At 42.3% G+C, this 12,762-nt stretch overlaps 1 protein-coding gene across 1 annotated transcript in view; it reads left to right on the top strand.

The window, feature by feature from the left end:
• LOC119175053 (structural maintenance of chromosomes flexible hinge domain-containing protein 1) overlaps nt 1-12,762 on the top strand; it is a 274,681-nt gene that overhangs the window by 83,416 nt on the left and 178,503 nt on the right. The window contains exons 13-14 of the mRNA XM_037426232.2: nt 902-1,025; nt 8,033-8,227. Coding sequence (XP_037282129.2) covers nt 902-1,025; nt 8,033-8,227 — 319 coding nt within the window. The remainder of the gene's footprint in view (nt 1-901; nt 1,026-8,032; nt 8,228-12,762) is intronic.

Here is a 12,762-nt window from a genome sequence, read left to right as displayed (position 1 = left end):
TTACTCCTCATGATTTAGGTGATGGTGAATGGCTTGCAATGTGTTGTTTTTCTAAATGTAGTCTTTCTTTGCTCCAAGTGTGTTCTTTTGTGATAAAAAATAGATGTTTTATTTCTTGTAACCTGCTTCAAGTTTACGTACTAGTGCTCCAACAGTAAGATTCCGCTGCCTCGAAAATCGCTCCAAATTTTATTTCGGCTGTTGCACCCCTGACCACATGTTATGTTGGTAGGGCTAACAGTGAAATTTGGAAGAGGGAGAAAAAAAAAAAAAACGTGTTTTCAACAAAAGTCCGGAATATGCTATCGGTGAAGCTCAAAAGCAGAAGCATGCTGTTGTGCGTTTGATATCTTGTTCGTCCTGCTGTTGTTAGCAGTATGCATTCAATGTTTGGTTGTAAATGTACCCTCGACTTCAAATTTTCAAATTCAGATAAGATAGGGAGACCGGTAGTAGAACTGTGCTATTATGTGTCTAACCACTGCATTATGGTTGGCCAGTTTTGGCCTAGCTCCCATAGAGTTCAATGAATTGGGAACGACGCTGTTTTATCACTATAGGACTGTTTCCCTGTGATATGTCATAAACAGGTACTTTGAAATGACCTGAGTGGATAAAATTGGCTGTGCAGGGCAACCATGTTGGCTTTTCACATAGCTTGATCTGTCCTGACAATGAAATTAGCTGCACAATAGAGGATTGAATGTTGCCAATTTCACCTTTTTATTACATTTCTGCCAGCGAAATTTGCATTTAATGTTGGTTTTATGCACACGGGTGCAACTTCTATTACCAGGTGTCCTGCTAGCTGTGTCAGAAATATTTTGATTTGTAATGTTCGCATAAAAATTTTACATGAAAAGTAAATGCATTGGTCCGTTTACATTTTTCACTCTATCAGGATTTCGGGTGTCCTCTGGACAGATGATGCATTCCAAGTAAGCACCAACAAGCTCACTTTCATGGATCTGGAAAACAAGCTGCGGGAAAAGAACACCATATTTGCCCGCGTTGTCAATGGCCAGGCAAGTATAGAGCTTTTTTTTTTAATTCAGTAATTAAGAACGCTAGAGGGCGGGACCTGTTGGTGAATGCCACTTTTGTCATGTTTTTGCAAAAACCCACGGGTGTTCTTGGGTTGTGTGGATAGTACGTGTGCTGGAAGTGCAAGTATTCAGTTAAAAGGTGTAATTTCAACCACTACAGCAAACTGTACCTTTTCTTTATTCACGTATAACCTGCCTCTGCAGCCTGCACTTTTAAATTGAACTTTATAAAAGAAAGAATCAAAGAAAGCATATAATTTGCACCCTCACTTTTTAAGCACTTTTTTATTTTGATACGAGTTATATGTGAGAGGATATACAAATTTGGATCTTATGGGACCACGCTAGATGTCTAATTTAACCAACTGTTGAATTACCCTGGGTACGACCATAATAAAGACCTACTGTGATTTCACTATACAGTATAATGAGTGTTAAGAAGATCATATTCAAAATCGAGAAGAAATAGGCAGGGCATGCAGCAAAAAAAGCTAGGTATCAGCTGGTCATTAAGAGTAACAGACGGGATTCCAAAAGAAGGCAATCGTGTGAGCGGGAGGCAGAAAGTCAGGTGAGCAGGTGAGATTAAAAGAATGGCATGGGCGTTGATAACATGGGTGTTGAATGGACCTCTTGGTATTTACCAGTCATTTTGAAAAAATATGACTGGTAAATACCGAGAAGTTCATTCAGAATTTTGTTTCAAAAACGTATTAGGTATACCATCCGGCCCTGCACATTTTGTTGTATCGATTTTTAAGTACAAGGTTATGAACGACTGCAGTAGTGATCAGCATGCTTGGGAAAGGTGGTGATGACGTAGTGAGAAATGTGGGAATGCGCTGATCATCACGTGTGAACACTGATTTAAAATAGTCATTAAATGCTTCAGAAATGCTAAGATTATCAGAGCATGGTTTATCGGAAATAATGAATGAGGAAATAATGAAATAATAATGAATCAACAAAAGCACATATAATCAACAATAAGAACACTTGCGGCCGACTGGGAACTGAAGACGCGAGCATGAGAGACAAGTCCAACAGCATTTGCAATAATACGCTGAGGTAGGACAGGGGAGTGATAACACATTCAGGAGCTAGTAATAGAACACCCGAAAAATGCATACATAATATTAATGCAGAACTTGAGTGTTACGATAAACGAAACAAAATCAAAGATAGTGAACTCAAGGATAGATTCCACGCATGGATGCATACCGCGAAAGAAATTCCGCATACCTTGTCAGTAAAAAAAGAATGAAAAGAGTTGTGTGAATCATCACAGATAATGTTGCGCTGCATTTGTTAAGCCATGAGGTGACGATACGCTCACTGTGTCATATCGAAGCTCGTTCCAACCTGCTATCGTTCGAGGAAAAAACGAAAACTGATATGGGTTCGTTTTATTTCATGGCCCTACAATGGTCTTACTGTGCTTTGATCTTGTTCTCCTTGTGCTGTGATACTGCATGTAACCAGTAAAGTCCATGTGTAACAATACAGCTTACAATATTGTAAAGTATTTGCAGTCAGTGCTGTTTCCTGCGTGATTCTAGAGTTGGAAAATCGCTTAAATGTCGAAGGTTAGTAATGGACACCTGCCTGTCGTAAGCGTTGAAGATGAATCTCAGCACTTTTTTTTTTAACGTTTTCAATGCAGTCGGTATTGCATTTGGTGGGCAGGACTCCAACTACGTCCGCGTATTCTAATAACGGTCTAACTAATGTGTAGGCCACAAGCTTAGTTTTAGGAGTGCAATGTGTCATGCGAATTCTTAGCTTGTAAAGTTTTTTTAAAGCCTTGAAAAATATGTATTGCACATGACTACTCTGGCTTAGCATAGAATTGATGTATAATCACAAGTACTTAAATTGGTCTGCCGAAACCAGTGGAACATTATTGATGCTATAGGCGTGGACTAGTGGCTCCTTCTTGCGTGCAACTCTCATCTGAACACACTTGGAAAGGTTAGGCACATCTGTATGTTGAGCGCCAGCCGTAAACAGCTGCCAAGAAGCTTTCTAGTATCTGTTGATCTGTCTTTGATTGAATATGCATGTATGCAACGCAGTCGTCTGCAAATAATTGGCAACACAATGGTGAGTTAATATGTAATTCATTAATATAAATTAAAAAGAGTAACGGGCCGAGCACCGAGCCTATGTGAACAAACTGCCTACGCCGTGTGAGATACATGTTGAGCCACTTTACTATCTGAGCGTTGTCAAAAAGGCATCGGAACATTGTCTGTATGACACACGCTCAAAGGCTTTTTCGAAATAAAGGAAAACCATGTCGATGTGCCCGCCCTTGTCGAGAATTGCGATCAGTTCATTTACAGTTTGAATGAGCCAAGCCACTCCGAAAAGCATACGGATTACTTGAAAATTATTTCTAAGAAAGAACAGTGATGCTTAAATATGATATGTTCTAAAACCTTGCTACAAGTGCATAATACCGTGACTGGTCTGTAGTTGATTACCTTAAGTTTGTCACCATTTTTGAAAATAGGCACCATCTTTCCTGTTCTCCATTCTAAAGGAATTTCTGCTGTCAGTATACCGTTTTAAAAAATTATATTCACATACTTTTTGCACCATTCAGTGTATCTGCGCAGTAACATGTTTGATATGCGATCCGTATCAATAGATTTTTTTTTGTGCCTAATTCAAGTAGCGCTGAAAAGATAAATGCCACTTTCGTTGCTTTTCTATATCAGGGATAGCACACAGTGGACTCTCGGTAAACGAAAATCTGATTAACGGAACTGATTGGTTTTATCTCTGCATACTGCACCCTAGTTCACCTCCCAGTAAATGGAACTCTCGTTGAACGGAACAAATTTTCCCGGTCTCTTCAGGTTCCGTTTAATGAGAGTCCACTGTAACTAGTTTTCGGACATGACGAAGGCCGACCGGGGACGGGAGAAAACAAAGACGAAAATAGTCATTAAATGCACTGGCTATACAGTTGATGTCATCAGTGATAGCGTCATCAAGTTTCATTTTGCTAACAGCATCATTTTTTCTCCTTAGGTGCAACCAGAACTTTCTTGGGTCACTTGCTAGAAAATGATGCATTTTGACATTAAAGAAGTGGAACTTGGATAGCTTTATTTTTGTGTGCAATTCATCTCCCAGCAGCTCTAAGGAACCGTCCCCTCTGTTCATATTCAAGCAATGTAGTCACTTGACACAACGTTTTAACTGTAATATTTCTCAGGGGACCCAGGGATTCCAGCAATTACGCTTTTTTGTTTAGTGGGGATATAATTGCTAATTATATACAGTGAAACCTCGTTAAACCGTAGTTGGCCGGAGCTCGGAAAAAGTACGTATTAAACGGTAGTACTGCTTTACCGAAATAGCGTCAGGTCGCTCACTTACCTGTCAAAAAAAGAAACCTTTAGGGAGTGCGATGAAAGAACAAAAAATGCAGTAATTTATTAACTTCGCATGACAAAGTCTGTAATCTTCATTTGACGACGCGGGGGCCTAGCAGCAACAACAGCGGCCTCAAACTCACTTATGCTGTGAGCCAGCTTTTCCGCCAGCCCCCTCTTTTTCGGCAAATTCCCGCATGATGCTGATGCAATGCGCAGCTTCGGCCACTGTCGGACCTGGATCATCCGTGTTGTCGCTTTCCATGTCGTCCTCATCACTATCATTTGGCGACACTTCGACAACTGAGGCAACAATGGCTTCGTCGGACATGTCCGGAGATGATGTCTGCGTCTCTGAAGTCGGGGAAGGAAATGCCTTCTGTAACGCCCTGCCGCTCCAGCACTTCAGCTAGCAGAGTTTTGCAAGCTTCGTCTACGATGTCCGAAGTCTGATCGATGGTGTCACTGGCGTCATCTGCGTCGCCCGCACACACACTGAAGCCAGCACGCTTGAAACAATTTTGAACTGTCGTTGCTTCAACCTGCCGCCACGAGTATTCGAGCAGGTGAATCGCGCCAATCAGGTCGATGGAGAATAATTTGCCACATTCAATGGCGAGAAGAAATCTGGGCAGCAGATTCTTCTTGTAGAGCTGTTTTACAGCTTGAATGATGCCTTGGTCCAAGGGCTGGGCAATCCCTGTTGTGTTTGGTGGCAGAAACGCCAATTTCACAGTCGTCAGGTTGTCCAGGGCAACGTGCGCCGAAGCGTTGTCTAAAATAATAACAACTTTTCTGTTCTTAGCTGCAAAACGACGATCGATGAGACGCACGTACTCCTCAAAGAGTTTTGCCGTCATCCATGCTTTGGTGTTGCTGCGATAGATGACCCTTGATGGCAACCAGGCGCCTTTGAAACTTCTAGGCTTCGCCGACTTTCCAATCACGAGGAGCGGAGTTTTGTCGGTTCCAGTCATGTTTACGCAAAACACCACTGATATTCTGTCTTTTGCATGCTTGCCGCCGGTGCACGTCTCGCCTTTGAACGCGACCGTTTAGTCTGGTAGCAGCTTAAATAATAGCGCCGATTCATCCATATTAAAGATGTCATCAGGTGCGTAGTCTTCCAAGATGTTCTTCAGCTGACCATTTTGCCACTGCTCCGCACCATCCAAGTCAGCGGCAGCGCCTTCTCCCGAAACTGTCCTCAGGGTAATGCCGTGCCTTGCTTTAAATCTGACCAGCCAGCCATTGCTGCACACGAAGTTGTCATGGTTGAGCTGCGAGGCAAAAACCAGGGCCTTTTCCACGAGCAAGGGTCCGATGATAGGCAGATTTTTTGACCGTGCAGCTTTTAGCCACTTCACCAGCGCCTCCTCTACATCTGAAAACGCCGAACCGCGTAGCCGGCACCTTTCCGCAGTTGCAGCAGCACTGCCGGGCAACTTCTCTCTGGAATTCCTAATTCCACACACCGTGGTTAACGGCAGGTCCTTTTTGCGTGCCAGCGCTGATTTTTTCGTGCCACTTTCAATAGCACGAATTATGTCCAATTTCTCCTTTATTTTCAGTACTCGATGCTTTTGTCCCAGCTTCGGCATGACGCAAGTACCAAGCAGCACAAGCACACATACACTACACGTGAAAAACGACGCGAGAGCAGTACGGCACGGATCAACTAGACAAGACCTATGCACAGCACCAAAGGAACAAAGAAAGCAAAGCAAGCGCACACCGTGTTTGTGTGTTTGTGCAAAGCGCCATCGCGTGGACAACACCAGAAGCCTAGCCGGCCGAGTGCTTCTTGTTGCAGAAAAATCCAAGAGATGGCGCTCACCAACACAGCCGCCATCATCATCAACACAAACAAGCGAGGCGTATTTCGATCTCTGGGGCTTGCTGTTCTGTCGGGACGCCCAGTAGGGGACGACATGCCGCGGCGAATGTAGAACGAAAATGGGAAAAACAACTTATTAACCGATACATACGCGATAAGCTGGTACGGCTTATGCGGATACAAAATGCATTATGTTCAATGGCTGCCGAGTCGGGGATTTGACTTCACCACTTTTAAAACGAAACTACTGTTTACGTGGGTACGGTTTAACGAAGTTTCACTGTATTCACAACCGACTTGAAGTGATTCCACAAGTTTTCGACAGTCGATTGTCTAGTAGCATACATATGCTGAAAAACATCACAGGTCTAGTAAACTCTCATTTTTAGCACAGTTAAAATCAGGGAATTTTTTAGTGATGTGTTTGCCCTTTATTCTCGATACTTCTTGCAACCACTAAAAAGGACAATGTTGTGATCTGATAATCCAGGCAAATACGACATTTCATAGCCTAAAGCACTGATATTTTTCGAAACGAAAAAGATCAAGAACTGTCTTAGAAATAGCTGATACTCAAGTATGCCGATCCAGAAGCTGCTCCAGCCAAAACGAAAAAGTAATATCAAGCATCAACTCAGAATTTTGACATGATGACAAAACACTCAGTTGGTCCCAGTTAATTTTGGGAAGGTTGAGATTACCGCACAAGATGATATTTGCATTGCTTTTACAGTGCTCATACATGAAATCATGCATTTTTCTATAATTGAAAGATTTACGTCCGGAAGTTTGTAAATTGCACCGAAGAAAACACACTATTTGCACGGGCTAAAGCAAATCCATTCCATTTAAACGTTGGTACTGTGAGGTATCACTGTTTACTCAATGTTTTTCTTCAGCACAACTGCGACGCCACGATTGCTTTACCGAGCAGTTTTTACGCCAGGGTCATTTTTATGACGCTGCAGTCGTTTTACTGAGTGATGCCGAGATCGGGTATCGTGATGGTTATATTTAGCTTCATTAGTGTTTTAGCGATGCATGTTTTTGTTTTTTCTTCTTTTCTGTCTCTTTCTTTTTTGGGCCTGCATGCTCAATAAATTTACAAATCAGTGCATTGTGATATTGGCAACAGCCAGGTGTTGATAAGCATCCATTTCTGTTTTTTTTTGTTATATGTTGGTCAAATCAAAAAGAAAAAAATTGTTGTATATTGGTACCAAAAACAACCATTTCGGTTTGAATACTGATGTGTCATTTGTCAAGTTTATCCACACATATATTAGGCCATTTTGGTCCAAATAAATCTAGTTCTTAGTGCTCGTATGTGGCGTGTTCCTCGTCCATTGTCTCAATTGTGCTGAGCTTTCTCATTGGGCTGTAATATACAGGAGGCAGTCCCATAGCACATGGCTGAACGGGAACCTCCTGTCAGAAAACAGGATGCCTAATTAATATACACTCATACCTCAATATAACAAACCTGGATATAACTAACTATTGGTTATAAGGAAGTAAATTAACAATGGTCTTGCAATGGATGTAGTTCTGGGAATAAACCGTTGTTACGAATTTTCAGAGATATAACGAACTGATTTTCGTGCAACTTTGTCATAATGAGGGTTGAGTGTACTGGAATACTGATTGCCTTTTTCTCAATTCTCGTCTTACCCCTTCTCCCCTGCTATGCTTAATTGTAGGCCAGAAATTTTTGTGCTTTTCCGTATCGTTACTCACCAACACATTGGTATTTTGTGACGTAGGCGGTGCGTGCCAGCATCGAGAAACACTTTTTCGAGTGGCTGCAGTCGTGTCACGAGCACAGTGACAAGCAGATCATGTTTGAGTCTTACCAAGAGACAATCAGCCGAAGGGACACTCAAAAGTACAAGCAGTACCCCTGGGCCGTCTTCAATGCCATTGAGTGGGATGGCAAGCACTTTAAGAAAGGACAGCTGGTGAGCTAGCCTTCAAGGGCACCTTCACTCGCATCTCATGGAGTCTCTGTGTAAATGTGGTTTTTGTTAGAAGGACACTAAAAAAAAAACAATAAAACAATAAGGTGTTTCAGATTGATAACTGTACTCTGAGAACTCATAAGTTCATTATAAGCAGAGAAAATCAGGGTTGAGGTTTGAGATTTAAAATTTGCACTGTAATCTCTGTGCATGACTTGACAAATTCTACAATATATTTTTCGTATTTTTGTGGTATTGCCTCGATGAAATTTTTTGACACTTCATATGCTAATTTTATGGCACCCACAGATTATGACGTACTTGAATTTTATTGATTAGAAGCTACGTAGGACCCAGTAGATGGCTTCAAAATCTAATGCATCATAGTGTTTGGTGCGGGAATCTCAAGGTGGCGTCTCCACTGCAGTTTCTCATCGCTCGTTTTCTCGCTCACCAAGTGTCGTGTTGCAGTAAGAGTGGTGTTTTAGGGATTGTAAAATTGTACTCTACTAATATACGCAAAAAAGCATTTTGATCTATACTGTCCTTTTAACAACAGGCTTTAGCTGAGCTAGCAACTCGCCAATAGAGATGATAGTTGTCTCTGAATTTTCGGATCACTTGATTTCTTTTACATAGTTGAAAACACTGCCTTAATGCCGTCTGCAAAAAAATTCAAGTGCCAACTACCGTAGACTTTCGATAAATCAAACTCTGATAATGCAAAATTTTTGTTAATTGAAACTACTTTCAATGTCTAGTTTTAGCTGTTATGTTTCCAATCTATTTTAAAGCTGCCTATTAATAGTGCTCCAACGCATGAATTTGATTAATTCGTATTTTTTCTTTGACCATACTTGAAAATATCGGTTGCTTTTGTTACTTCTGGCTGTATATTCGCATTCCTATATCATGATTAGTTGGAACTAAAGCCAATCACCAGCCTGGAAAGTGGCCAAACTTGCCAAAATGAGTGCGCCAACATTAATGTAATGATGAAGACAACGAAAAAACAAAGACAAGGTAGTATGAAAAAACAAGATGCTTTGTCATTGTGTCACTTTTGCCGCAATGCAACGGTGTCATGTGGAAAAGCTCAATTGTGCTGGGAAGGGGTATCACTGCTGTGAGACAGTAAATTTTTTTTTGCTTAATTACTCATGAATCCAAACAATGTGTAATAACGCCTTCTGATGTCTAAAAACTTTACTTGCACTTATACAGAGATGTCTAATGTCACTGCCCCTCGAGAAACAAATAGTACAATGCTGCAGTGGAACCACGATTATATGACTTTAAGGGGGCCACGCAAGAACCTTTATATAATCCATGTGTCGTATAATCGAAAAACTAGAATTGTAGGCAGTGACATACAGCCTTGCCCTAAAAACAGGTACAGACCGCCCGAATAAGCCCACGGCCCGACCTTGTGCCTCTGCAAGAAAGGTAGATTAAATTATTCTTGCCAGAGGCAGCGCAGGGCAACATTTCTCAGTTGGAGGAGGTGCGAGCGAATCTTTATTGTCAATTAAAAAAAAAAAATTCTAATCCATTGCACATCTTTTTACCGATAAACAGAGTCCGAAAACTGCCTGTGCGTGAGAACGAAACCGAAACTGCATTGCCAATGGCCTCCTGTCAGAAGAGTCAAACACAGTGTCATTGCAACAGAATCGAAAGTTGGGCTGGTGTTGGATATGCATGGTTAACTTGTCAGTTCAAGCACACGGATAAACAAAAAAAAAAAAAAGTGATTGTCCTTTCTTCTTTTCTGTTTATTTGTGCGCTTGAACTGACAGTTATACCATAGTGTCATTGCCATCGCATATTGCCGATAGACCACAAGTTTGTGTCGAGCATATGTAGAGTTTGTCTAGTACACTTTCATGCGACTGATCTGTGCATCCTTTAGTTTGTTGGCTTGCGAGGTGCAGAAATATCAGCAGTCATGCAGATACTGCGGAATCAGGGCGTCGACAAAGCATGTATAAGCATCCTGGAAGAAATTTACAGAGGATCAACTGCCACCATAGTGCTCCATAAAGAAAGCTACAGAATATCAATCGAGAATGGTGTAAGACAAGGGGATGCAATCTCCTCAATGCTATTTACCATGTGCTTACTAGAGCTTTTCAGATGTATAGATTGGGAAGAGTTAGGGATAAGAGTTATTGGAGAGCACCTTGGTAACCTGTGCTTCGCTTGTGACATTACATTGCTGAGTAACTCAGGGTACGAATTGATACTCATGATTACTGAATTACACAAGGAGAGCAGAAGGTAGGTCTTGAAATGAATCGAAAATGAAGGTAATGTACAACAGCTTTGGAAGAGAACAGTGCTTCGAGATAGGCGATAGTGCACTTGAAGTTTTAAAAGACTGCCTCGCCGCGGTGGTCTAGTGGCTAAGGTACTCGGCTGCTGACCCGCATGTCGCGGGATCGAATCCCGGCTGCGGCGGCTGCATTTCCGATAAATGTTTAGGCCCGTGTGCTCAGATTTGGGTGTACGTTAAAGAACCTCAGGTGGTCGAACTTTCTGGAGCCCTCCACTACGGCGTCTCTCATAATCATATGGTGGTTTGGGGACGTTAAACCCCACAAATCAATCAATCAATTGTGTGTTAGGCCTATTTGTGCGACGAAGTGCGGTAGATCACGGCGTTATTTCAGCCTGATGGAAAGAAAGCAAGCGCACCATACACTCTAAATTGAAAAAAAGCTGTAAATTCTTCAGGAGCTCGATCGAAGCGGCCTGCCCAAAATGGAGGTGTCGAAAAAATACATCCCGAAATCGACGCTGTCACGGATCTGGAAAGACGGAGAAAAGATTGAAGGCACTGTTAAGAACGGGACCTTTACATCTAAAGGGATGCGGACGACGCCTTATGAACAACTAGAAAAGTTCTTTTTCTGTGGGTCAAGCGTGCATGGAGTTCCAATTAGCCCATAAGTGGACCAATTCTCGAGCAGAAAGCTCGAGAGATCGCAATGCAAATGGATGCTAAGAACTTTGTCCAAAGCGACGGATGGCTCAGCCGCTTCAAAACACGCCATGGCCTAGTCTTCAAAGCAATCTTAGGTGAGAGTGGTGCAGTCAACAGGGACATTTGCACCAACTGGCAACAGGGGCGGTGTAAGGAAATTTTAATGAGCTTTGAGCCACGAGACCGTCAACGACATATGTCTTTTTTATAAGGCCCTTTCATCAAAGACTCTAACCTTAAAAGGCGAAGCCTGTAATGGAGGAAAATGCAGTAAAGATCGCATCACTGTGCTGGTGGGTGCAAACGTGGCAGAAGATGAGAAATTGAAGCTGTTGGTAACAGGAAAATCATGGCACTCATGTTGTTTCAAAGGCGCTTGACACCTTCCCGTTGCGTACCATGGGAACGTAAAAGTGTTGATGACCATGGCCATATTCGAAAACTGGCTTCGGGAGGAAGACGCAAGATTTACGAGGCAAGGCAAGAAGGTTGTCTTCATCATGGATGCCCACAGCCCACAGTCAGGTTCAAGTACTCCAAGCCATCACTCTGGAGTTCTTGCCAGCCAATTCAACGGCAGTGATCTAGCCAATGGATCAAGGGGTTATTCAGAACATTAATGTTCATTACCGCAGACAATAGCTGCATCAAATGTTGCGTAGAGCAGGCAACGGGAAATGCTACAGCATAGATTTATTGGCAGCTATCCACATTTTGACCTGTGTCTGGGAGCAAGTGAAGGCAACAACAATACGCAGATGCTTTCACCATGCTGGCGTTCAAGCGCAAGAAAGCAGTATCTGATAAATAAGAAAGCCCTGCTGATGCCGACATTGAGTATTCAGTCAGGTCGTACCCTCTGCCCCTTTCACGCAGCAGGACTACAAATCAATTGGTGAAAATGTTCGTACCTGTTGTGAAGAGACTGTCGAGAAAATGATTGCCGAAGTGCACGATGAGGATCAACCCTTCAGCGATGAATGTGATGACAATACTGCCAGTGCAGTGGTGCCACCAGACCGATCAGCTGAAGAGGCTCTTGAACTTTTGCAGCGCTATTTTGAGCGTGAGTCTTGTCCAGAATTTCTAGCTAGTTTGTCAGGCATGAGTGCATACCTTGTGAAAAAATAACTCAAGTTTGCCAAAAAAACCACTCTTCACTTTTTTTTTTCTCCTACTCATCCTTATGAGTAAAGTTAGAATAAAGGTCTTGGTTCACTAAATAAGTGTACATTGCTTAAATGAAACTTCTGATGAATGGAACCGTTTTATGGATCCCCTTCGAGTTCCGTTTAAGAGGAGTGAACTGTACATTAGCAGGGTTGCCACAGCTGCGATTGCGTCAATTTGATACAATTCCCCATTTTTGCACCTAGCTGTGCCAAAACCATCAAATTTGCTGAAATTATGCCATGCTGTGCCAAAATGCCCGACCAGCCTCAAAATTTTCTCAGTTGCGCTAATTTTAGGAAAAAACAGAGGCCATATTGCCCACGTGCAGTTTGCATCGTCAGTCAATTCAAGTGTGCATTGATTGATATGTGGGGTT

This window comes from Rhipicephalus microplus, chromosome 5 (assembly GCF_043290135.1).
Source record: "Rhipicephalus microplus isolate Deutch F79 chromosome 5, USDA_Rmic, whole genome shotgun sequence".
In the NCBI taxonomy this organism is placed as follows: Eukaryota; Metazoa; Arthropoda; class Arachnida; order Ixodida; family Ixodidae; genus Rhipicephalus; species Rhipicephalus microplus.
The sequence above is the reverse complement of the archived record's forward strand: the minus strand, read 5'-3'. Positions and strand labels throughout refer to the sequence as shown.